Source organism: Protopterus annectens, chromosome 13.part0 (genome assembly GCF_019279795.1).
Source record: "Protopterus annectens isolate FY-2018-M chromosome 13.part0, PAN1.0, whole genome shotgun sequence".
Lineage (NCBI taxonomy): Eukaryota > Metazoa > Chordata > Ceratodontiformes > Protopteridae > Protopterus > Protopterus annectens.
The window spans coordinates 957,710,680-957,737,654 of record NC_056747.1 but is presented as its reverse complement, the minus strand read 5'-3'; the positions used below and the strand labels follow the sequence as shown (position 1 = coordinate 957,737,654).

The 26,975-nt window shown below is 38.2% G+C and overlaps 1 protein-coding gene across 2 annotated transcripts in view; it reads right to left on the bottom strand.

The window, feature by feature from the left end:
* The window catches only part of GHDC (GH3 domain containing), a 903,895-nt gene that overhangs the window by 777,502 nt on the left and 99,418 nt on the right, over window positions 1-26,975 (bottom strand). For both annotated transcript variants that reach the window (XM_044054723.1, XM_044054722.1), the window contains exon 2: window positions 18,385-18,682. In XM_044054723.1, coding sequence (XP_043910658.1) covers window positions 18,385-18,673 — 289 coding nt within the window. In that variant the 5' untranslated portion in view covers window positions 18,674-18,682. The remainder of the gene's footprint in view (window positions 1-18,384; window positions 18,683-26,975) is intronic.

The window sequence follows — 26,975 nt, the reverse complement described above, 5'->3', positions numbered from 1 at the left end:
TCAGAGCTATACAGTCAAGCCTCCTATACACAGCACAAGCAGAAAACTATAATTCACAGTGGAAAGGAATAATGATGAAATGGGGGGAAGCTCAAGAAACAAGGAGAGACTGGGATTTTGGAAGCAGAGCTTTAAGGAGAATAACAATTATCATATATAATATTATATTCTTAAAGTAGTAGAAAGTATTCTAAGAACTAAGCCAACACGGGAATAGAGAAAGGAGATTCGGCCAACAGGAATGACTGCAATTAGGGATACAGACAATGGGCAAGAATGGGCTGGAATTTATTAGAGAAAACTGGCAAAAAAAAAACAAAGTATTGGGAGCAAATAACTAGAGAGGGAAAGGTAATAGAATGGGAAGATGACAAGAATTTATTTGGACTGCAGGTTAGAAATTGCCTTCCCTATCAAGGACTGATATTAGTGTATAGGCAAAAACAAAAGAAATGGGTGGGGGTCCTAAAAGAAAGACCAGCACTGGCAGAGTTGTTAGTAGAATCTAAAATATAAATCACTGTTAAAAAGGAATAATTAGTACAGCATACAAAATATTGCATTATAACTATAAGAATCAATCAGAGGAGGTTAGAAAGGATTGGGAAGAGAGAAAGCAATTCACAAAGAAACAATGAGGGGATAAATGTATATCTCCCAAATATGCAACAAAGTTTAGAAGATTTAGAATCTTTGACTGGAAGTGTTTACATAGGTATTTTAAACCCCATGTAGACTCCAAAGAAATTTTCCTCAGGTAGACAGCAAATGTTGGAGGTGTGATGGGGAAGAAAGAGGTAACTGGGAACATATTTTCTGGGAATGTAATGAGTTGGCAGACTTTAAAGATTCCCTTCAGACTGCTCTGTCAGAGATACTGGGTGAGCAAACTGGTATAACTAAGGAAATTATTTTTTGAGCTATGATACAGAATTGTAATTGCCTAGACATAGTAAGGCCTTGTTGAGTCTAATTATGGTGGCTGCCAAAAAGCAATTACTAGAAAATGGAAGTCAAAGTCTAAACCAACTGTACTACAAGTAGTGAATGAAGTGACATAGATAAAACAACTAATAGTGAGATCTTTAGAAAACGGTAGTAGCAAACTACATAGAAAACACAGGAATTGTGGGAATACATACAGCGGAGGAATGACGTTTAAAAGAAGGCAGGATTTGAATGAGCTATGTAATGTTTGATTGACAATGACTGGATAGATTGTAAGTGATGTAGAATGTTTCCAACTAAAATTATGTCTATATCTACTGTGATATATAATGTTTGCAACTAAAATTATGTCAATACATTTGTTTTCATTTAAATAAATGTATGACTGCCTATGTCATGTGATAATTTAATAAAGATGTTTCTTGTTTAAAAAAATTGGGTGCAATAGTCTCATAATATTATTGAGAGATTCTCTAGAGATTCAGTTAAATAATTATGTGCCTTAGAAATCATTACCCTATCAATCTGCGAGTAAGAAGCATACCATGGGGAATAAAAAGTGAATGTAAGGGAGTTCCAGTGCCCTGTTTGTCTTGAAAGCCCAAAAGGCATCCAACATGCCAACACAGTCTAAATAATCTTTCACCCTCAGTTCTATTGTGTGTGCGTGGGGGACACTGAACAAGATCCAGACTGGACATCCGTCCTTGAAAAAAAAAAAAAAAAAACAAGTTCCTATTCCCACCCCATATCATCATCCTTCCTCTGAAGCTCACTGCTTCTCTTTGGATGTATAACAGTTCTCCCATTGAAGTGACCAGTAGAAAATATTAACTGACTAAATTATATAACTAACTATCCCACAATCCCTTCATATAAATAAATCAACTCCACCTATCTGATCCTAATTCTACCACCTCAAAGGAAATTCCCTTCCACAGTAGTTGAATTACTCCTCTTCATCTACCTGTGGGGTATACAGAATAACCTTCTGTTTTATATGCTAAGAGAGTGAATGTGATAGATTCAGCTTCGTTAACATCTGTTTCTTGTAAGAAAACTATGGATGGTGCCAACTTTTTTAATTAGGTTTTAATTCTGTCTCTTCGAATAGAGATAACTAGCCAATTTATGTTCCAAGATGAAAAGTATGCACCATAATTAATTTTATCAAGAGAAAAGCTTTCAAAAGCAGTGATGTGTAAATCAAACCAGATCAAGCACCTTGTGTCATTTTTTCCTTATGGTCTATACCTATCCATATACTGAGTATATCACCATTTTCAATTATCTGCACCATAGCATTTGTCAACATACAATGTTGCACAGAAACAAAAAGTTAACCGAGTTGTAACTCTCCGATAAACAAATAAAAGATCAGAATTAGGCATAACTTTTAACAACCTTAACCAGATAAAAGCAAGAATTATCAGTCTTTCTTCTTTTTATATTTTTTCCTATATTGTTTCCACTGGAGAGGTCTCAACATCTAAATCTGTATGGAGACTGTGACAATAGGAGGTACTGCCACCACAGCTAGCTGGAATTTTGTAAATAATTATATGTCATTTATGAATATCACATTGATTTATACAAGATGCTGATGTTACACATGTATTAGAACAGTATGTCATGTGTATATCAAACTCATTAGTACAGATGTTTGTGCTGAAAAGGCATTTGCAAAGTGCTTGTGTTTGAACGTATCCATAGTGTGCCCTACTAGACAGAACAAAAATGTACATGCACTACTGTAACTGTTTAAATGTAAATGTTTTAACAGAGGAAACTGGAAATCAGGAAGTTAACCTCAGTCCAGCAAACTTTAAAATATATCTGAAAGTAAACCACTTTATAGGCTAGGCCATAATGATGCTACCCCACAGATTTCAGTACAGGTACAAAGTTTGTACTATAAAGCTTTCCGTATTGTTTTTGGGGTGAACTAATTACTACTCTGGAAGTGTGGAAGTATGCAATTGTTTTATGACTTCCAGCACCTACCACAGATCTGAGCAAATGCTCTTGTGTGTGTACCTTTACAGGTAGGGGCTAAGTCATGTCAGTTTCCAGCAATGGGGGTTTGCACTGGAACTAGAAGTCAGATGACCAGAAGTGATGTCATTCTGCAAGTCATCTAAGTAGTAATATTTTAGATAATATTTTGAGAAGCCTCTGAGTGCGACTGAGCATTTTGTATTCTGTCTTGGGCCTGACAACAACAAGGACCACTCACCACATCATCTACCTTGCTCTATTAACTAAGTAGGGAGTAGTGATTATCTTAGATTCAGTCAGAAATATAGTGAAGCTTAGTTTAGATATTGTTTTTCTTTATTTGTCTGAGCCCATCCTTCAATGTTATTTTAAAGATTTCCCATGATTTGAACTGTGATTTGGTGAGACTGTGTGGGCCACTCCTAATAGCCTTCTCTTAATCAAACTACCATTTGTATTAATATTAATTTTGCTCAGTATATTGGGTACCATTGTAAGGGCCTTAAAGTAGCTGGCAAGGGGTTCTGGTGGCAGTGATAACTACCATACAGTCTGGGCAAGAGGGGGCATAGCTAGTAAACCTGTGCCAGCCTTTTCCAGGTGTGTGTGTGTGTGTGTGTGTGTGTGTGTGTGTGTGTGTGTGTGTGTGTGTATGAGCAAGCTACTTGGGCAGGGACACAAAGCACTGACTGGATAGAGAGAGTGTTGGAGGACTTGGCTTGGAAGCTTGACTAAGAACTCAACTCTATAGCTGTGCCAGTGGGGAGTTTTACTAGGGATCTGGAGAAAGAGAGAGGAACCAGCCCCAGACTGACTGTGTTCCCCTGTGTGCTCTTAAGGGAAACTGTGCTTGATGCAGACAGCTGCATCTGGAGATACTGTGTGTATACACCGGTTATCCTCCCCATGAACGTCCCACACTAGTGCCAGTGGTAAAGACTGAGGCTCCTTGATTACTGGCCCAGAGGTGGAGGGTCATCACATATTGGTTGGCAGTGGTGGGATATCCACGTCACAGAGACAACACCAGTTACATTACAAAACTGAAGAGTGCAAGCTAAAATGGATTAACGGTGTAGTGAATATCATGCAACAACATTCTCCAAAGTCAACAGTGTAGTGAATATCATGCTACAACATTCCCCAAAGTCATACACATTCAAATTATCCCCATCTCCCAATGTACAATATACAGTGTTAAGTGATGGGGCATAACAGCTTCAGAAACTTTACTGACATTAACTTCTTTCTTGTATGAGCTGTCTATAATTGCCTCATTTTGTATGAATAATCAGCATTTTTATTCAGTCTTACATTTTGTGTCACTTCAGCACCAGCCTTCCTGCAGCCCAAACGTCTCTGCCTGAATAAAAGAAAGGGCTTGAGAGTCAATTTAGGAAGCCCTTCTAGAGTTGTGGAACTTTTTTTCTCTCTTTTCTACCATTCTCAACTTCCAATCATCTCTGAATTTTATCCAGAACCTCTGCAAAAGATGAAAAGGAATGCCAGGCACTCTTAAATAAGATCCTTAACAGCACAGGTTAAATAAGCTGAGATTTTAAGTTATTTTCATGGCAAAGCCTAAGTACAGAAATAAATGCATTCTACATGTTTTGTTTCTATGGAATTGTCATTGTCAAAAAGAACACTGAAGTTCTGACTGGTAATTATTTTACACTGCATCCAAAATGCATAAAGAAGTCTTTCTTGGAGGTTTTAAGACAAAAAATGTACCAGAATTGGTTGAGGACCCCTTCCCCGAGCCACTGCTGCTAAATATACCTGTGGGTCCAGTCAATGTCCGACAGGCCTAACATTATACCCAACCACTCTGACAACGTACCCTCCTATATTCAGCACAGTTGTTTCCCTGCAGTTTCTCAACAGACACCAATAATTCACAAGTTCTTGCATCTACCAAAATATTCTAATTTAATTATTTTCCCCTCCAACTCCTCAATTCTTTCTTCAGTTCTAGGGATCCTGCGTTCTGTCTGCTAGTTTGACCCCCCCTCCAGGCCTTTGAGTTTATCAGAGTTCAATATAAGGTTATCTTTCATCTCTTTCAACCTGCTTTCCGCCCACTGCATGTAAGACTCCAATGTGGTGTTTATTTTCTGTAGTTCTTGCTTGAGTTTCCGGAAGGAAGCCTTCGAAGTGCCTCAGAAGTTGGCATATCACCTGGAGTTGGGTTGTCTGCATTGTCGAAGCAGGGTTGGTCAGCAAAGCAGACTGTTGCAGGTGTCTTAAGATGTTTTGACCCATTTCTGCACTCATCTTTGCCCTTAGACATTCACAACATACCTTAGCTCCCTCAGACACTGGTTGCAAGTATTTCTTTTTTTTTTTTAATCAGGAAACTAAAGGTTGGGGAAGGACTTAAGAGTTATTTCTAGTTCCCAGAGAGCTGCACAAAAACATGTGTAGTCATGTCTCCATCCCCACTGGAAGTCAATCATCTACTTTTTAATCACTTGTCCTATTGACAGTCACAGTGGTGGCAAGCTCAGTTGGGAAACCACATTTCTCTATCTTAAGTATTGAGCTCATCCTGGAGCATCCCCAGACATTTCCATGCAGCCTAAGAGATATAATTCCTCCAACATGTCCTGGGGTCTGCCCCATGGCCTTTTCACAGTGGGCTCTGGCTTGTACAGCTCACATGTAAGGCAACAGTGAGCATCTTCACATGGTACCAAACACAAACCTAACTCCCTGCAACAGGGAGGAGCACTGACTGTACTCTGAGATCCTCCTGGATTGCTCATCTCTATCATGGTGAGTGCTGGTTCCGCTGGCATACCAGGTTAAAGCTCTATGACTAAAGTAAAACAATATGTAGGAGCTGGTATGGGGAGGATAGGCATGCCTACCCAGAGGGAAAGTATATCACAAACTACCACGATATCTTGAAGAGGGGGTAGCAGATGCAATGTAACCTGAGGACATGTTTTCAGCTAAGCAAGCTTCAGTCTTGCTGTAGCCATCCTCGTGGATAAATGGAAGTGTACATCTGCACAGGGAAGGCACAGTGATTTCCTATACTGATGAACATCGCACGTCTCTCTGTTAAAAGGTGGAGTTAGGGCCATACCAAAAAAACAAAAAAAAAAAGAAAAAGAAATTAAGGGTGCTGACCCGGGTCTACTTCACATTGTCGAAGGCTGACAACATCAAAGCTGATATTGTCGGCACCAGATTAGCGAAAGCAAAAAACATCGAACGTTTAAATGGAAAATTTCCATTTAGTTCAATGTAGTGCGGTCTTGGAGTTGGTATATTTAAGTAGGGCTGTGTGGGGGGAGCAGCAAAGGTAAGTTTTTATTCATTTTTGTTTTTAGGCATTTTTTTTTCTTTCGATGTTTCAGAATTCGATGATATGGGGTCGACCATATCAGATTTGATATTCTGAAACTTCGATAAGATAATACAGATGCTGCTGACCCTCACCCATGGGAAACAAATGGGCCATCCAAGGTAAGGGAAGTTTGATGGCAGGGAGTTAACATGGAAAAAAGAAACAGAAAAAATACCAAGAGCTCTTGACCAAGGATGACGATGAGGACACAGAATGACCGATAATTTGACAACTTCATTTGGTAATTGACCTCTTGCTTCCCCAGCACAGTCTGGTACAATGCCTGTTGTACCCCCACTGCTGCTCACTCTCAATCATCCCTAATGGAAAGAGTTCAAATGTCCCTCACAAAGACAATAGGTAGACTGGGCAACCCAGGTTCCTCAGACAGATTTCAAAAGGTGTTCCTCTTTGGATACCAGTTCTGTGGCATACAGGAATAAAGCCCTGACAATGATCCAGATATTCTGGGATCAATTAACAGCCATAAAATGGAGTAGTTGGCAGAAGGACAAAGGAAAGGATTGATGAAGCACTGCTGTTCACCTGTCTCAGAGGGGGGCATTTGGGCATATAAATGAGTACATACTCTATGTTAGAATCCCTGGTGCTTGTGTACAGGGGGCGGGGCCTTCTGAGGGCTTGCTCACTTGAAGAAGCATGATACACATCCTTGAGGCCTACTATATGCTAAACCTCTAAGCATGTACTAGCATGCACAGTGGGAAAGAAAAGTGTCCATACAATGCTGTTAAGTGCAGACAAAGGGAGAACAAGCAGATTACACACATAAGGCACCCAAGCCAAGAACCAAACAAGAATACCTCTTATGCTAAAGTCACAATAATATCTACTATGAAACAACTGGAACTGAGATCTTTATTAAAAGGTAGGAGCAAATTACACAAGAAAAATGGGAATTGTGGGAGCAATACATACAGGGGAGGAATGAGGTTTAAAAGAAGACAGGACTTATATGAGCTATGTAATATTTGACTGAACATGATGGGTAGATTATAAGTGATGTATAATGTTTGCGACTGGGAGTGTGTCGTATGCTTTGTCATGTAAAATGCTTGCAACTAGGATTATGTTGGTGTGGTTTGTTTTCCTTTATATAAATGTATGCTTGCTTATGTTGCAAGTGATGATTTAATAAAGTTTCTTGCTTAAAAAAAATAATACTACCCACTATGCAATGGTGCCACCTGGTAAGGAATAGTACATGCATAATAATAATAAAAAAAAAAAATCTAATGACTGCACCTCCAACACGACTTCCAGGCCAAGGAGGATCCTCTCCTCTTTAAGACTCTCTGTGTAGAGCACACTGATGGGTGTGCCTATATATATATATATATATATATATATATATATATATATATATATATATACATACAAGCAATCAACTTTAAGATATCAATCAACAGTAGTAGCAAACACAACAAATGCATAACTCCATGATTCTCTTGTCTTTGCAACAAACCTTCCCTGTCCTTAAAAGAATGCCAATCATGTCACACTTTTAAAACGGACACTGGAGAATACATGAGATTATACAATGGAAACTTGAGAAAGCCGAGAAACATGCATGTTGATTTGCTAATTCAACCAGCGTGCACATTGTAAATCGAACATAACCATGGAAAAAGTCCAGACACTAACGGACCATGTTGCAAGGACTTCTAATGAAGACAACCCAACAGAAAACACCTTACCGGTAGACATCAAGCTCCGGTCCACCTGCAAAGTGTATTTCACTATAAAAAAATAAAAACCAACATAATAAACGGAAACATAGTTTTCTGGAAAATCGCTGATGATTTGCTTCATATTTTGGTCTGCTCCTCATAAAATTTATGGTTTTCTAGCAAATCGCCGACGATTTCAGTCATTAAATAATAACACATATTTCAGTTACGGACTTTATATACTCCAGAAAATGCATGCTAATACAAAAACCTGTGAGTCTATTAGTTTTTTCAGGTATATAAAATCCATCTCCAAAATGTAGAACATCACTTCTTATAAAATGGTTGGAACCAAAGGTCAAAATTTGGAGCACTCACCAGCGACTTCAGCCAGGAAACTTAGTGACCTGTTAATTGCGTGTTGTTTCTAACGTGGTTGTGATAATATGCAAGTACCCTTTCACTGCTATTCAAAACTAACTTAAAAGTATTACTGGAAAACATATCGCCACGGACTGTAAACTTCTATATGTCCCTAACTCTGGCTTCACATAATAACGAACAATTTCAAAAATACAGTTTAAATACTCACTGTACCTTTATACACAGTCAGTAAGGAATAGAACATAAATAACTACATGTAATGAAAAAGCAATTACAGCACATTCTGCCTATCAATTCTAAAAACATACCAAAAGCTTTAAAAACTACATTTACTTATATAATTATTTTCTATGATCTCCTGAAAAATTAATCACTTGTATTTAAATTAAAAGACAAATAAAATACAGTAAACATGAAGTCTGGACTATTTTATCTCACAAAAAGTAAAAGAGTACAAACTAAAGCAAACAAAAGCTTAAATAACAACAACACAAACCTAACACCATTGTATAATAGCAATAACCCATGGCTGGGTGTGGGTAATGCTGGATTTACCCACAGTTGGCATGGTTTGGTCACGAGGGCAAATGACCAAACCACGCCAACTGTGGGTTAATCCAGCATTACCCACACCCAGCCGTGGGTTATTGCTTAAATATTTATGTTTCAAAATGGGACAATAGCTGTCAAGCTTTTAGAAGGCCACTGGGCTTTAAGTTTGTTACTGAACCTATGCATACAGTGACACAATGACTTCCTCTAATTTACTACTTATGTTCTTGAACGTGAGGTGTGGTAGAGATTAAGCCTGTTTTTCACTTTTGATGCAATACATCTATCAAAGCTTAATTTATTATCTATAATGATTCATATGTCTTTCATTTTGTTGCCTGTCTTTAGTGCCTTTTCATTAATTTTGTAATCAAAACATGAAATGTTTCCCTCCTTTAAAACACATTTTATTTACTGGTAATGGGAGTGAGAATGCAGTTACTGCATGTACACTCATTATGTTTAGACTATTTGCATGCTTCTGCATTCTTAGTGGAGGTAAATATAAGCCCCCCCCCCCCGTTTGCAACTACCAGTCCACTTCTGTAACCATAAACCAACCCTGCATTTACATCAAAACAAGAGATTATACAAAAGTGGTCTCAAGAAAGCCGTTCATAGACTCCACTTACATATATAACTTACTACTCCTATCTTTTATATTCTCTTCTTTAACCATTTTTCTCAATGAACTAATTCAGTTTATAACCTTTAGACAGTCTAACAAACATGCTTGTATAAACAATAACACCAGGTTCAGATGAATTTTATTTCTCAATACATTCCACTTGTTTGGAAAAAGGCTGCTTTATCTACCTGTAAGTCTGTATAATGGTTTGGGCTAAATGTTTTCAACCCAAACTTTAGGGAGGCAGTGTTCCCTGATGATTCATAGGTTCATAGGTAGGTACTAGGCTATCTGCCCAAAGGCATTTATAAGCCTAGCCAGAATGTGTTGGCTTTCGCTGCCCCCTTATATTAGTTCCCTGTGAATCTGTCCAGCACAGCCACTGAAATGATCCCCGGGTAAACTTTCTGTTTCTCATCTACTCGTCAAGGTTTCTCTTGAAGAGTGTTAGCGAGGAGCTCTGCCTAATGTAGATTGGAATCTTGTTCCAAAGCATGGAAAGTCTCTGGGACAGGAATCTATCCCTCCATCATGTCCTATTTATTGTTGTGGTGAGGTTTAGGTCCCTAGATCATGTGGCTCAAGGGGATATGGTTTTCTTTAGGTGGAGCATGTCCATCAATTCTGGGTTGGACATGGCCTTGTATGTCAGGCAGAGATCACCCTATGCAACCGAGTACAGCTGGAGTTTCTTCAGTCGAGCTGCATAGGGCATCTGTTTGAGGCCAGTGATCCTCTTGGTGAGGTACTTCTGTGGTCTTTCCAGCTGTTGCAGGTGTCTTGTATCAGGCTGGAACACTGTTAAAATGTATGATATTACATAACTGATCATGTTGATCTGAATAACTTTATTATGCCTCTATGCCTTTCAAGATCCCAATATGTAGCATGTATGGTCCAGCCCACATCTAGTTTCAAACGTTTCCTCTTCAAAAAATACTACCAGATTAAGTAAGGAGAATCTTCCCTTAACAAAACCATATCATTAGGAGTCTATTAGTGGAAAGTCACTAGTTATTTAGGGTATATTCAATTATGACCTGCTCCATAAGTCTGTATTGAATACAGGTGTACCTTATAGGTTTGTAATTTTACTGTCTAATATAGTACCTATCTTATTTATGGAGATCACAAAAACCTGATACCAAGCATCCGGCATATGTCTAGTGGCAATGAATTTGTTCGTATCAAGACATAAACAGTTCAGTAGTTTGTCCCTTATGTTGTGCAGGAAACTGCCAGGAATAATGTTGGGACCCATGAACCTTGTGTGCTTAAAGGTTTTTTTTCCCCATGGGTATAATTTCATCCATAATATTGACAGTCATCCTTAGAAAACAAGACTACTTAACAGCCACTGATTTTTTGAAGTTGGTGCAAAATGTGTTTACCATGCTATATGCAATTAACCTGGGATCAGCTATTGCAACATTATTTATTTAGGTTTTTTTACAGTCGCTATTTTTCCTTTAATTTTCTGAAACAATTAAAAGCACAATGTTGCTGCCCTGTGTTTAAGAATGTTTCACGGTCTGATCAGTTCAATAAAATCTTTATGTCTTTGCTTCTTATACAGGGCAAGGACTGTTTTACAAAGTGGTATAATATCACATTTTACTTTCATGTTGTTTTATTGATTTTATAGTTCTATATTTTATTAATTTCTCAAAAATGTTTGGGTTTCTAACACCATGACACAAATGGACTCCATTTCTAAATCAGGGTATGATTAGAGTTCAAGAAATTAGTACTGCTTTAGTCTTTGATGTTTGCCAAAAGTGTTCTTCTCACCACCTGCAGTGTACCCAGAAATGCATCCTTCTGCAGTTCATATGAGGTTACGAATCTGTACTATTGAAAATTATTTGTTTTTATTAGCCCTGTTGCTCCTACTACCATTGGAACTGACTGGGTGTCTTTATCCCACACTGCTCTAGTATCTGCTTGCAAATTCTAGTATTGTATGACTTTCTGCCTCTTAGTACATACGAACCTATACTTACTGGGTGTAACTAAATATCTGTTCCTCCGTAATGGTTTATCCCTTAAGCTACTAGTATATTTATGCTTCAATGGTATATACTTTGGATGTGTTGTTTAATAGTATAATCAACATTTCTGCAATTGTCCTGTGGGTCACCAAGCATTAAAATCAAGTCTACATAGGCAAAAACTGTTTATTTCTGAGTAGTCACCTTCAGTATAAAGGAAGAGAGAGTTCTCATTTTGTGGTATAAAGTCTTAAATTTAAGTAAGCTGGTATAATTTGGTCAATACTTAAAAGTGAGGGGAGAACAAACAGAAGCAGCATTTGTTGCAGCAAAATTATATTACCCCTGGATAGAACAATGTACAATTTGTTCTATGCAATTTTTATTACCAAAATCCAGTAATATTTGAGAATGTTTGCTGCCGTATGCTAATTTTTCCAGTCTAGGTTAGGATGCATGAAATCTCCTATAAGAAAAATGTTACCTTCTGTTTTAATTGTAGTAGACTATATTTGAAACCTATGCAATCTTATCACTATTACAACCTGCCTGATAATTATGTCACTTCTTTGCAAGATGTCATCAAAAGATAACTTCCCTCTAGCCTGCCTGGGAAGTTACTACATAAAATACTTGGGCTAGCTTTTGTTTTTAATGACAGTATATTACTTTGTTTATGCTCATATTCTGAAATGTGCAGGAACCTACCATCTGGTAATACAGACTCCTGTTACTAAAAGCTGCTTGCAAGACAGCAGCCAGTTAGGGTATGTTTGAGGGTGGCAGTTATTTCACTTTAGCTGATGCTTTGCACTGGATGGAAGAAGGCTGGATTTATACAGTGTGTAGCCACTGGTGATGAATAATTGAAAAAACAGGAAATCAGTTACCAGCTGGTAAGACAAAAGTTTAACACCACATGTTAAATCAGCACATAATGCAAAGGCAACAAACTAAACAAAATAAATATCGATAAACATAAAAAGTCAATATGCAAATGTAATTAAGGCTATTGTGAGGTACAAAACATTGCTGCCATCCCCTCCAAAAATTATTTTGGCCATCCATCTTACTTTTTTACAGGTTTGGACATATATATACAATTTAAGGTAAGGCTGTTATTTACTGCCAAGTAGAAGGTGCCAGCCATAATCATTTATGGTAAACCAGATTTTTTGGGGGGAGGGCCCTCTTCTCTCCACCACTGAGGTCCAAAAAGGCTGCATCTGGTTACCTACAAACATTCGCTACTTTCCAATTTATTTTTGCTTCCTAATGGATTACAGCACTTTACTTAAGAGTTTGATACTAAAAGTAAACTATGCGTTATATAATGCACTGTGCTCTGTAAGCATCTTTTTTATCTGAAATACATTTTCATGGATTTTTAGGATACTGAATTTTTAGGGCTGTTTTACTGTTCATACATAATTATTTCTTACTATACAATATTATGCTCAAACTTAAATGATTAATCCTAATAGTCATTTGCTTCAAATTTATAAAGAAATCTATTTTACTTGGAATAAACATCTATTTGTTTGAATTTCAACTAATTTGTAAGGTGCTATGTAATAAATAAATAATTGTAATAAAAGATGAGGAGGGCAGCTGTTGAACTCTAAAGTAGTCATGGAAGGGGTGCTATACCAGCTAAAGATGTTGACTTTAGACATATCCACAGTATTCTTAAATGCAGTAAATATTACTCAGAATTGAGGTGACTAGCTTTTGACTTTTAGATAAAACACATTTTCCTACAAGCCTGCAAACAAAGCACTATCAGGTATTCAAAAGCCATGAGGCAGGGATCCTTAGTATCTCCTCAAACAAGATTTATTCCTAATAGGCACTTTGATCCTTAGACTTTATCTGAACCATGCTTAGCCTGAACTGCACTTCTGAATTTGTATAGTTCAAACAGAAAACTACTCTATGGTCCAAAACAACTGGTTATTTTCTCAAAATGTTATTGGACTTTGTTTTATTGTGTTGTCAGTGTTTTCTTTACACCTTATGTTTTCTCTCCTGCCATATGTAACACGATTTTAATCTGATCTCGCTCCTACATCTAGAGTATTCATGCAATTTCTGAAATAGGCATCCCGTTTTCTCCACTGTGATCCTGTATTTTGTTTGCCATTTCTGTATCAAATGTGGATACTGTATGGAGCCCCAGTGGCGTGTTTTACATTAATATTCTGTATGATTTAAACTTCATATGATGTGACTTTAGCATTACTTTATCTTGTCTGGCATTCCACTCATATAGTATTTCATAACTATATACTTATAAAGCTAAGTATATGTCTTCTTTTTTTCTCTTTTGAAGCAGGAAAATAAGCATGGCACTTAAAAAATAACATTAATTTTCCCAAATCTGAATACTTTGTTTTAATGAATACAATTACTTTTTTGTTCTGTTTTGTGTGTCTGATAACCATAACAGACATGGGTTTTCATTAGTATTTTATTTGACATATCAGCTTTCCAAACACAAGCCGCACTTTAAATCATATAAAGAACACACGGGCACCCCACAGCCAAGGTTTGCTTTTATACCTATTAAGAAATATACTTCCAGACCAAGCAATTTCAACAAGTAGGAGTTTTGGTTTACTGAAGCGTAACTATGCATTCCTACACAGAAAGACAAAGTCTTAAAACTGGTACACCAAATTCAGTTTAGAATTCCATGGAAGACATTGGCTTCATGAATTATGAATGAAGCTTTATTCCTGGCTCCTCTGACTCCTGCCTGGTCATCAGCTCACATCGCTAATCAGGTGCTTTTAATGTTAATCTGTGGGGAAAAATACAGCAAGTCCTCCCTGTGAAACTATTGAAGGGTGCCCTGCCACTGGAATGCAAACAGAAATAGTTCTGCCATGGGTTACAAACACCAGATCACTTTCTCTACCTTCTGTTAAATGCATAACTTCACTAACAAATCTTTATGGGAACTTGTCAATGCAGCCTAAGACACCTTGGGCTTTTGTTATGCAACACAGTAGATGCAAGGTATGAAAGTGCTGTAGTCTATGAGACCTATAGCTGACCAAAAGAGATCATATAGGAGTTTACCCTAGTATGATTACCTGGGATCTCAAACCACTCCAGCAAGAACCTGCAGAGAGCATCTGTTTTCTTGGGGGGAAAGCTAACTGAAGTCAGATGCTTTAAAGCCAGAAAAAAAACACATAGGTAGCATGTCTTAGGGCTTTTTCTTCTTGTTCTCTAGTTACGCAAGATGCTTTTGGAGAGAAGGCAGAGGAATCACAGGCTAGTCATTAGAGAACTTTGAGTCTAAGTATTCCTACAAAGGATGAGACCTCTGAGAGAAGATGCAGAAAGGAAATATCTTACTGTCTTTATTTACCTTTGACACACGAGCTACTGGATCCTCTGAATCCCATTTACAGAACAAGGAAGGAAAGTGAGATTCCCTGAAGCCATCGTCTGGATGGGTAGACCTGTGCTCTGCTGATGTGTGGGGGTGGTGGAAACATTGTAAGTCAAGAGGCAGGACTTAAGAGGTGAGATAACTGCTTGCTGGAAACAGCACTGAAGTACATGAGATATATGAACTGTTTAGTGCTCACATCAGGCGACATCCCATAAAGGCAGACTCCCATACTCACTAGGACATATTCTACTACATGTCAAAAAAGGTGACACATGTCTAATACCTATGCCTACCCTCTGGTCTCAGATAGCGTGCAAAACCCAGCCAATACTGCTCAATTTGGGCCACAGTGCACTTTTGGACCATGGAGGAGAGCTTGGGAGAACAGTCATCAATCCCAAGTGCAACAACAGAGTCCAAGATATACTAGGAGAATAAAAGAAAACAAAAAAATAGCAAAATGTATCATTTTTGTGCATTTTACATATACGTTCTTTTTAACAATTACCATGCATTCCAAAATTACATACATTTCTCAATTTCTGCCTTCCCTTAAACCTCATTCTTGCTCCTGAACATTACTCAAGTGTATTGTTCCCACAAATTCCATTTATTTTTATGTAGTTTGATCCCTCCCTTTTCTAAAGATCTTACCTCCATTTCTTTTTATGTCCTTTACAATATTCAATGCTTCAGTTAAACTTGGTTTAGATTTTGATTTCCACTTCCAGGTTAGCTACTCTTCTGACAGCCAATAGCATTAAACTTAGACTTTCCATGTCTAGGCAATTAAGATTTTATATATACATATATATATATATATATATATATATACATATATATATATATATATATATATATATATATATATACACACACCATCTCTAAAGGAAAATCTCCTTAGTTACAACCATTTGCTCCCCCAACATTTCTGACAAAGTAGTCTGCAGGGAATTTTAAAAGCCTGCCAACTCATTCCCAAAAACATGATCCCAGTCTCTCTCTCTCTCTCTCCTCTCTCTCCCATCAGACCTTCAGGCATGTGCTATCTACCTAAAGAAATGTTTTTCTGAAGTCTGCTTGGGGTATAAAATACGTATGCAAACACATCCGAGCAAACATCCTCACCTTCTGGAATTTCTTGCATACTTGGAAGTTATACAGAAGCCCTGCCATTGTTTTATTTTATTCAGTGCCTTTCCATTCTCTCTGTCCAATCTTTTCTAACCTCCTTTGATTGATTTTTATAATTACTATTCAGTAGTTATATGTGGTACTAATTATCCCCTTTTTAACAGCAGCTTCTTTTCTTGCATCAGTTAGCAAAACATAACTAAAATATCAGTGGGCTCAAAAATCTTACTTATCAGGACAGCCTGGCAGCTATTGTATTCTGTCTCTTACAGATTCCCCCATGGAGATCTGTCTAGCCTTTCAAGCCATGAAAGTTCCAAGTCTTTTTGACATCCTATTCCTTTGTACAACTAATGGATACCTCACTTACTTGGTTTATGGAACTAAATCTTCATCAGCAGATAAGACACGGTTTACTATGACTTACCTGAATGGCAGGCAGTTGAATGGCTGATGTGCGAAATCACGGTTTCCAAGAGGCAGGAAATCGAACCAAAAGTGGTCTACCAACGTTAGTCAAGTTGCATGGTGCACTCGACCTTTTGACAAGCGATGTGCTGGGACTGTGGAGGGAGGTCGCGCTTCAGTGAGGAACAGGGAAGTAGCCCATTTTCTCACTGTAGTGTGATCTCGGAGTTAGTATATTTAATGTGCAGGAGTGTGGGGGGTGCAGGGGAGCATAGTCATCCTGCAAAATAGTAGGGTTAAGCTAACTACCATGGCTGGAACAGGGGAATGTTGAATATGTCGAATGCACTTTCTCGTGCAAACCATGTTCGACATTATGCTCTTCCGCATTAATGGAAACCAATATTATTAATCGGTTTTGTGATCATTTGACATAAACCCATTCAACCATGCCATAGTAAACCCAAGACACAATGATATGACAGATTCATATCCCAACATATTCTTCACGTGTGGATCAGACTCTCACTACATATCAAGTACTGCAGCACCCTTACTACCTTTAATTTAAAGCTATAAAATTAAATAGGCAGCCAAAAATTCTCTCCCAGTCTGTCTTTTCTTGCCCTCCTTAAGGCTAGAGCGACCTTCTGAATAGGGTTTTTTTGGCTAGGCTTTAACTGGTCCGCAGAACATTTGCCCAGTACTTTCTTATGAACCTGCAAAAAGTACCAGAGCTGGTCTTTCACTTAACACTCCCCTATATCTAACCCTTTGCCTGTTATCAATCCTTGGTAGGGAAGGCAGTCTCTAACCTGTAGTTCAAACTTCTGCTTGGCATCATCCCACTCTATTACCTTTCCCTCTCTAGTGATTTGCTCCCAATATCTTGGTTCCTTTGCTAATTTTCTTCATTAAATTCCAGCCTACTCTTGCCTATTTTCAACACCTCTATTAATTTAATGATTTTTTTTTAATTAAATGACTGCCCCGTGCAGGTAAAATACTTTGAGATGGCCGCCATTAAAAACTTATTTTAAAACTCCTCCAGTCTCTACACATACAATTATAACTATCCTGTAACTTACAGTGAAGAATATTAGAACACTTTCACAGTAAATTAATTTCTAAACACAGATGCTGCTAGTTTTTCAAACACCAGCAAACAATCGTCTGAACTTACCAAACAAAACAGGGCCCTGGATTATTTTTTCTTCTAACTGGACTGAACTGCATGACGTCAAGTAGAAAACACAATTGAAGGTTTCTAAACTAGCTACCAAAGGTACAGTATAGAAAACTATAAAAGGCTAATAAAGTGGCACTAAATGGTTTAGAAAGTATTTTGGCCTACTGTGTTGGCAATGTGAATTCATAGTGCAATCAAACGTATCTCTGCTTCTGAAAGGCAATACATTCTAAGCAATACTGTATGTCTTCTACATCGAGTAAGCCTATCTATTCAATGAAATGGCCTTCAAGTCAGGACTAGAGGTTGCACATAAATCACAGAATGACACTTAACAGACAGCAGTGAACATAATGCATAGCGGAAAAGCAATGGGTCAAGGACCCTTTTAAGATAAAAAATAAAGAGTTCTGTACCTAAGAGTGAGACAATGACAAAGGTTGCATAAACAACTCACATGAATGTCTGCACTAAAACATAGTGCACTGGCATTCCCTACTGTGCAGAACTACCATGAGATATCAACTTATGAATAAGCCACAAATTGAGCAGGACCTATGTGCAGCCAAGAAAACAGAAGTGTCAAAATGCAGCCCGAGAATTAAGTAAAGTAAAAGAAAATGCAGACAAAAATGGGTCAGATCAATAACATATTACCCTCCATTTCAAATAATGTATTACTGATTTGGTTTCCTACCTTGTATTGCACTAAATTTATACTTATGGCCATATTCTGTGTTCTGATTTTGCTCAAGTCTCTGCAGAAGAATGTCATGCTGGACACGATAAACATTTTTTGTGTCATTCTCGAGCAACTGACGCTGACGGCTGCCAAGCCATGCTAGTACTCGTAATGTCAAGTAATGATTGAGAAGCTGAATCAAGGTCTGTTTCTTTCCTTTTGACCTGTGATGGATGTCTCTCCACAGCAGTACTGTCACACCTACACCTAGGAGTGCAGTAAGGATGAAAATCACGAAAATCATAGGACCACTCTGTTAGATGATGAATAAAAGAAAAAAACACTGGTTACACTTAATTATTCTTTCTTTAAATTCATATCTGAATCACAGAACAGTGAGGTACCATTCATAAACTACACCTCTGAAAAAAATAACATTAAATTTTCTTAAACTACAAGGAATTTAATTTTCTAACTTAGCATATTTACAAAACCGAAGTTATTTTAGGAATGGACTATTAACATATAAATCAATTCTAAAGTTAGCTGCTAGTCATGCATTACTCAGGAAAAATAGGAGGCTTAACCATGATTTCCGTAAAACAGCCTCAAATCTTAAGTCTCTATCAAACAGACTCCAGATAAGCTACTATGTATATTTCAATCTTAATTTACTTTTCCTGCTTTGTATAATGCATCATGACTGAGTTATTGTGTTCATTTTAACATTTCTAGTGAATAAAAGCTGCAGTTATCTTCCTTCAGTGAAACTTCATATTGCCTCCGGTTAATGTTTTACTGACACATTTACAAGGAATATGGAAAAGACAGTCTGGTCAAAGTTGGGGCTCCCTTTGATGAATATAACCAAATCTCTACAAACTAAGCTTGTAGACATAGTGGAGCTTTTAACTTTATAGGAAAAAGCAATACATCTATGCAGAAAGAAATGGATCTCATGTCTCAGCAATGCCAAACAGCAGATTCATAAACCTTCAGAACAGTGGAATAACACCACAGAAAACCCAAATAAATCTGGAAAAACTAAGTATGGGGATACTGGGGGGGGGGGGGCAAGATGGTAAGTTTTCAGCATGACTAATTTGAAAATGAAAAAAGGCTTAGATTTACCATTCAGAAAATCAATGTCTGAACTCAGATTGTGCCCTATTTTGAACAGATGCTCAAGTGAAACAGACACCCTTCCTTTGACTGTCTCTAGTGTAACCAGACTTCCCACTAATGTTGATTACAGGTGTCTCATGAATATTGTTTTTCCTGTGGGCAAGAGATCGGCATCATCACAGAGCATTTATGTTTTGCCTTTATTCATTTACTCCCCACAGTGCTAAAGCATACACTTCTGTTATCCGGGATATATAAAAATGCATCCACTTCCACGGCCATCCTTTCTGTACTGCCCCAGACTTCTGCAAGGATCACTGCAATGTTGCTTATGTCTTTTCCTCACTGCAACCCTGAAAAATGAGTCAGTCCTCAGCTGCTCACTCTTATCCTTTTCAAGTAAGCCCTCTGGCATCTAGGCCTTTAACCAAATTCAGGTCACCATGCAGTACAAGAATGCATCTTGCCCTCATAGGGTAACCTGGGCCTCCTTGAAAATCCTGCCACAGAGTTTTGTAATCTACAGCCATCTATTTTTTTTACAGATTAACAGAAATAAACAATTTCCTGTATAATGTCCATGCAATATTCTTATGATTCATTGCTTTTTATTTCTTTAAAGAAACTTGGGCGGGGGGGGGGTTCAATAAAGCCTACAGTGTCATTTTTCACTGTGTGCGCTTTGCAGTGCGATGCGCACATGGACACAAATATTTTTAGATTCAGAAAACTCTGTGTAGTGATGCACACTCAGCACAAACATGGCAGTTTCCGTGGCATGCAAATTACAGCACAAGTAGCTGAATTGCATGCTAATGAAGCAAACTAACACGGTGGAGCGATTCAACATAAGTAGCTGAATTGTACACTAATGAAGCAAACTAACATGGTGGAGTGATTCAACTAGTTATAAAGCAACCATGGAGACACCATGCTCATGTTGCCCATATATTTGAGAACATTTCAAATACAGCCATGGAAAGGAATCTACACAGATAAAACAGCAAGTAAAAGCAATTAGATTTGAACAGAACTGACCTTAGCATGTAACAACAGACAAAGTATGACACTATTACACAGAGTGGATGCTACGAAAGTATAAAAACAATAGTAACATTCCTTTTTAAGTGCTACGACATAAATGCAGATTTCCTTCCCCATGCCCAAATGAAGAATATAATCATAACTAATGTAAACAGCTAAAAGTATAAACCCCATGAAACAGACTATTCATACTGTAATGTAGGCATATGCAGTATGTATCTGACAGAATACAGTGAAATTTTACCAAAACCTGTATTCCTCTGTGCATATATACAGCAAAGTAATACCCTTCCTTGCATGACAGAATGGGAAGATGCCAAGAATTTATTTGGACTGCAGATTAGAGATTGCCTTCCCTATCAAGGATTGATATGAGTAAAGGCAAAAACAAAGAAATACGGGGGGTCCTAAATGAAAGACCAGAACTGGTAGGAGTCTTTAATAGAATCTAGAACAGCAGCTGCATTAAAAAAGGAATAATTAATAGAGCATACAAAATATTCCATGATAACTATAAGAATCAATCACAGGAAGTTAGAAAGGATTATGAAGAGAGATTGGATAAGCAATTCACAAAGAAACAATGGGAGGATATATGTATGCATGTCTCCCAAATATGCAACAAAATCTACAAGATTTAGGATTTTTGCTTGGAAATGTTTACATACAGTGGATATAAAAAGTTTACACAGCCCTGTTAAAATGCCAGGTTTTTGTGATATAAAAAATGAGACCACAATAAATCATTTCAAAACTTTTCCCACATTGAATGTGACCTATAACATGTATAATTCAATTGAAAAAACAAACAAATCTATTAGGGGAAAAATATAAAAAATAAAAAGCGTACCATAAGCTGGACGCATAAGTGTGCACACCCAAAACTAATACTTTGTTGAAGCACCTTTTGATTTAATTACAGCATTCAAGTCTTCTTGGGCAGGAGTCTATCAGCATGGCACATCTTGACTTGGCAAAATTTGCTCACTCTCCCCTGCAAAAGCCCTCCAAATCTGTCAGATTGCGAGGGCATCTCTTGTGCACAGCCCTCTTCAGGTCACGCCACGGATTTTCTATTGGATTTAGGTCTGGGCTCTGGCTGGGCCATTCCAAACCTTTAATTTTCTTCTGGTGAAGCCATTATTTTGTTGATTTGGATGTATGCTTGGTGTCATTGTCATGTTGAAAGGTGACATTCCTCTTCATCTTCAGCTTTCTAGCACAAACCTGAAGGTTTTGGGCCAAAACTGACTGGTATTTGGAACCGTTTATAGTTCCTTCCACCTTGACTAAAGTCCCAGTACCAGCTGAAGAAAAGCAACCCCAAAGCATGATACTGCCACCACCATGCTTCACCATGGGGATGGTATTCTTTTGGTGAAGTGAAGTGTTGTTTTTGTGCCAAACATACCTTTTGGAATTGTAGCCAAAAAGTTCATCCTTGGTCTCATCAGACCACAACACATTTTCCCACATGCTTTTGGGATATTTGATGTACTGTTTTGCAAGTTTTAGCCAGGCTTGGATGTTTTTCTGTGTAAGAAAAAGCTTCTGTCTTGCAACCCTACCCCATAGGCCAGACATATGGAGAATATGAGAGATTGTTGTCACATGTAGTACACAACCAGTACTTGCCAGAAATTCCTGCAGCTCCTCCAATGTTGCTGTAGGATCCTTGGCAGCCTCCCTAACCAGTTTTCATCTGGTCTTTTCATCAATTTTGGAAGGACGTCCAGTTCTTTGCAATGTCACTGTTGTCCCATATTTTCAACACTTTTTGATGACTGTCTTCACTGTGTTCCATGATATATTCAACGCTGTGGAAATTTTTTGTACCCTTCTCCTGACTGATATCTTTCAACAATGAGATCCCTTTGATGCTTTGTAAGCTCTCTGCAAACCATGGCTTTTGCTGTAGCAGGCAACTGAGTAAATGTCAGGAAAATACTACTAGGACAGCTGAACTTTATTTGGGGTTAATCAGAGTCACTTTAATTGATGGCAGGTGTGTACCCAAGAAGACTAAATGCTGTAATTAAATCAAAAGGTGCTTCAACAAAGTATTAATTTAAGGGTGTGCACACTTACGCAACCAGCTTATTGTACATTTTTATATTTGTTCCCCTAACAGATTTGTTTTTCAATTGAATTATACAGGTTATAGGTCATATTAAAGGGGGGAAAAGTTTTGAAATGATTTATTGTGGTCCCTTTTTTATATCACAAAAATCTGGCATTTTAAACAGGGGTGTTTTAACATTTTATATCCACTGTACATATTTTTATACCCCAAGTGGACTCCAGAGAATTCTTCCTCAGGTAGACAGCAAATGTTGGAGGTGTGACAGTGAAGAAAGAGGTAATTGGGATCATATCTTCTGGGAGTGCAGTGAGTTGGTGGACTTTAAGGATTCCCTGATGGATGGGAAGATTGTTGTAGTGAGGGAAATAATTTTTCTAAGCTAAGATACAGAATCAGAATTGCCTAGACATGGTAATGACTTGTTGTCTCCAATTATGGTGGATGCCAAAAAGCAATTACTAGAAAATGGAAATCAAAATCTAAACCAACTATAGCAGAAATAATGAATATAGTAACAAAGGCAAAATAACTGAAACTGAGATCTTTAGAAAAAGGTAGGTGCAAACTACATAGGAAAAAAAGGGAATTGTGGAATATATACACAGGAAGAATGAGGTTTAAAAGAAAGCAAGACTTAATGAGTTATGTAATGTTTGATTGAAAATAATTGGGTAGATTATAAGTGATGTATAATGTTTGCAACTGGGAGTGTGTCAGTATGGTTTGTGATGTAAAATGCTTGCAACTAGGATGTATAATTGCTTATGTTATAAGTGGTGATTTAATAAAGATGCTTCTTGTTTAAAAAATGGGGTAGGAATTGAATAATTTATATAATGCTGCTTAGGTTATATGATATATAGCAATATATGTGAAGCATAATGACTGTAACTTGTTAATACAGTTTGACTACTTTTACATAAATGTTAAAGTGCCTATGTCACAAGTGATAATTCAATAAAGCTGTTTAAAAAAAAACGAGCTCCCCTTCAGTTCCTCTGACTACACAGTTACCAACCATGTAGATTCAGGGCTGTCAGCACTGTTAATATGCAAATGAGGTCAAAACTCATTAGAATTGCTGAATCCCAAAAAACTAACGGTGCAGGGATGTTCACTTCATGTAGGCACTTCCACAGTGTTTGTTTTCAACAGATGGCAACAGTGAATGATGACATCAGGGAGGTATCAGGTTACACTTAGAGATGTGAACATGTAGGTCTGTGAAGTGTGAAAGTGCATGTATGCAGTGCACAATTCACAACTGTTTCATCCTCTTTATTGTTTGTTAAAATGTGTCGTCTCAGTCTGCTTTAAGTAATGTTTTTATTTTCATCACTGTTTGTGCGATGCAGAGCTTAGCACAATCACTGCAAATGGAGGAATGAATGGCAGGTTTCACTCAGCTTGCCATGTAACTATTCCTGTGGCAGGATGTGCATGTTTAGGGCCAGAGTAGAGATGGTTTCAATTCTAGTACAGGGTCTGCAACCTTTCCTTCACTTTTTGAGATGCATGTTTGCATAATATGACAGAAATGGAAGAAAGTAATAAGATTACCTTTTTAAGTGTAGGTGTGCAACTCACACCAATGGAGTTAATATAAGCAGTAGGTGTTTTTCACAGGTGCTAATTACAACATAAGCAGGTGTTTTCAACATGGTGGAGCTATTCAACAAGCTATAAAACATCCATGTAGCTTACATTCTGTTTTTTCTTGAATACTTCCAATACCATTGGAGTAGAGACAAGGAAATTTTAGCCCTAAAATAAAACTGTCAGCTGTTGCATTTGCAAGGCAAGTCCTGAGCCTAGAATGTATTCTTTAATAATATTATGACATATCCTTGTATTTCTTAACTTGGTGCAGTAATCAAGTAAACAGTGGTGGATTTATTCAGAAAGTACCTTAACATTATACATGTCCATTACTAAGCTTTTTTCTTATTCTTCTAATTTTAACTGCACTTATTGCATGATGCACTGCATAGCACAAAAGGTGGAAGCAGGGAACAAATAAATTTCACATTTGGTTGCCTTTATCTGGTTTACATGAAGCATGGTGGGCCACCTAAGAAGCAGATAGCCAAAAACAGAAACTGGATACATTCAATTAATGCCCCTGGCCATCGTGGAAACTTGGCCTGGAGTACAGAAGGGACTGGGTTCCAGTACAGAGTATGCAACCTTTGATTTACTGCTGTAACACTGCAGTTTACAGCAATGAAGTGCAACAAAGACAACTGTTTCCTCAACATTCTTGTGTCAACAAGTGTAGGTGTAGGACTGGCATACACATGGTCATGAGCTTTAAATACACCATATTCCATACAGTATTACTTTTACTGGAGTAATCTGTATTATCACATTTATGATCAAATGTAGGACTGCGGGTATACTGTGTACTATAGTCCTGTAAATGTATTCCTGCTATCTGGACTGGCATAGCTTTAACTTTTGCAAAAAAACACATACACAACTGCCTAAACATGCAATTGTTTGCCACTGTTGCATTTTAAGTACTGTGTTCTGTAGTCTGTGCAAGTAGATAGGTGGGGTTCTGTTCTCATTGCAGTCAACTTGGTGTGTGTGTCTCTAATCAGCAGAGTAGACATGCTATCTTACAGTTACTACTCCAATGGCATGGCTTGGCAGTAGTTTGATACTTGCACCTGCCTACAGATCTATTTCAGGCAGGCCTCTCAACTTCTTCTCTCTAGCATGAACTGCTGATGTCTGTGTATTTAGGTAGGGGTTCTATTCTCACTGTAATCAAGTGTGTGTGTGTGTATATGTGAGCTGTTACTTGACATTACAGACAGCATTTTACACCAGCATGTGGGACACTGTTATTACCATATGCTCAAAAGACAATGCTGACGTCATTGACTATATCAGATTATTGCATATGCAGTCATCCCACCAAGGCATGATCAGACACTGGGCTGCAGGCAGGTGGACATCACCTCATCAAATACCAGACAATTACAGTGACATGTCTTTTAATCTACACACATACATCATGGCATGGTTAGTAAGCCCTGTGTTATCTTGATGAAAAAGCCCAGTGGTCTGTCCAGCTGCTGCATGTGTCCAGTTAGGTACATGCAAAAGAGAACATTATACTGTATTACTGTTCTGATGAGATTTGACTACACTGCTGTCATACAATCCTGAGATCCGAATGTGATGGTGCGACTTATGATGTGTACTGGAAAATCACTAAAGAGAAAAGTTAGAAAGTAATGAGACACATTATAGATTATGACTTCACAACCCTTACCAGAAAATACACTATAAATTAGTGAAATGAAGATGCTATCCACTGTATAACTTGGCAAGGCACATGTAAGTGACAGGTACAATTATCAGTTCAACGACACAAATGCAGATATACTAAGCACTAATGCAGCTATTCAACCTGTGCAGACACAAAGCTTTTGTATCCCTGAATCCATATGAGAGAAAACAGGGATATGGTACAGTTATCATCACTTGCACAGGACGTTGGGGGGGGGGGGGGGCAGGAGACCTAAGCTGACACAAAAGGTCAGTGAGTGAGTGAGTGTGTGTGTAAGAAAGGGAGGCAGGCAGGCTGAACCATGTAACTGCTGTGTGTGTATCTATAAGGGTCCACCATGTGAAAGTGGTGTGTGACAGTCTGCATGAACAAAGCCAAGCTCAGTGCTAGCTCTACATCTTGGTATGTTGGACAGGTGTGAGCCATGCCATGGTAGAGTTGGCAGTTTATCATTGTTGCCCCCGACCATGAGAACAGGCACTGGCACCTCCACACCAAAGGTCAGATGCAGTGCTGCTAACTGAACGTGACTGACATCTGCTGGATGTGCTCCCTTCATGAGAATGCTCAAGACCATGACCCCATGGCCTGCCATGTCTAGGTGTAGACAGAAAACTCACCGACAGAGCAGTGAAGTACTGCCACTAAGGGAGTGTGATCGGGCACGGCCATGTTGGCTATCAGCAGATGTTGTGGCTGACCTACATCCACAAGGATGCTGTTCCCCTCCCAGCAGATGTTCCACCACAGACACTGTTCTTTCCAACATGTCATTCATCCGAACCATTGCATCGGCAACAAGGTGGAGGCAATCATGCATGTCAGACTGTGCCACATCTACAACCCTGAGTATTTGTCTGGAGCACCTTTCTGAATGTGCCTGTGCTTCCATGACTGCCATAAAGATATGCTGAGTGACAGAGGAAGAGATACCTGCACCAGGTGGAGGAAGGACAGCAGGCCCACTCCGAGCACCTCTATCAACACTCCTGCGTGGCACCTCACCCACATATTGGCTATGGCCAGAGTCAACAATGTCCTCATCCTCCACCA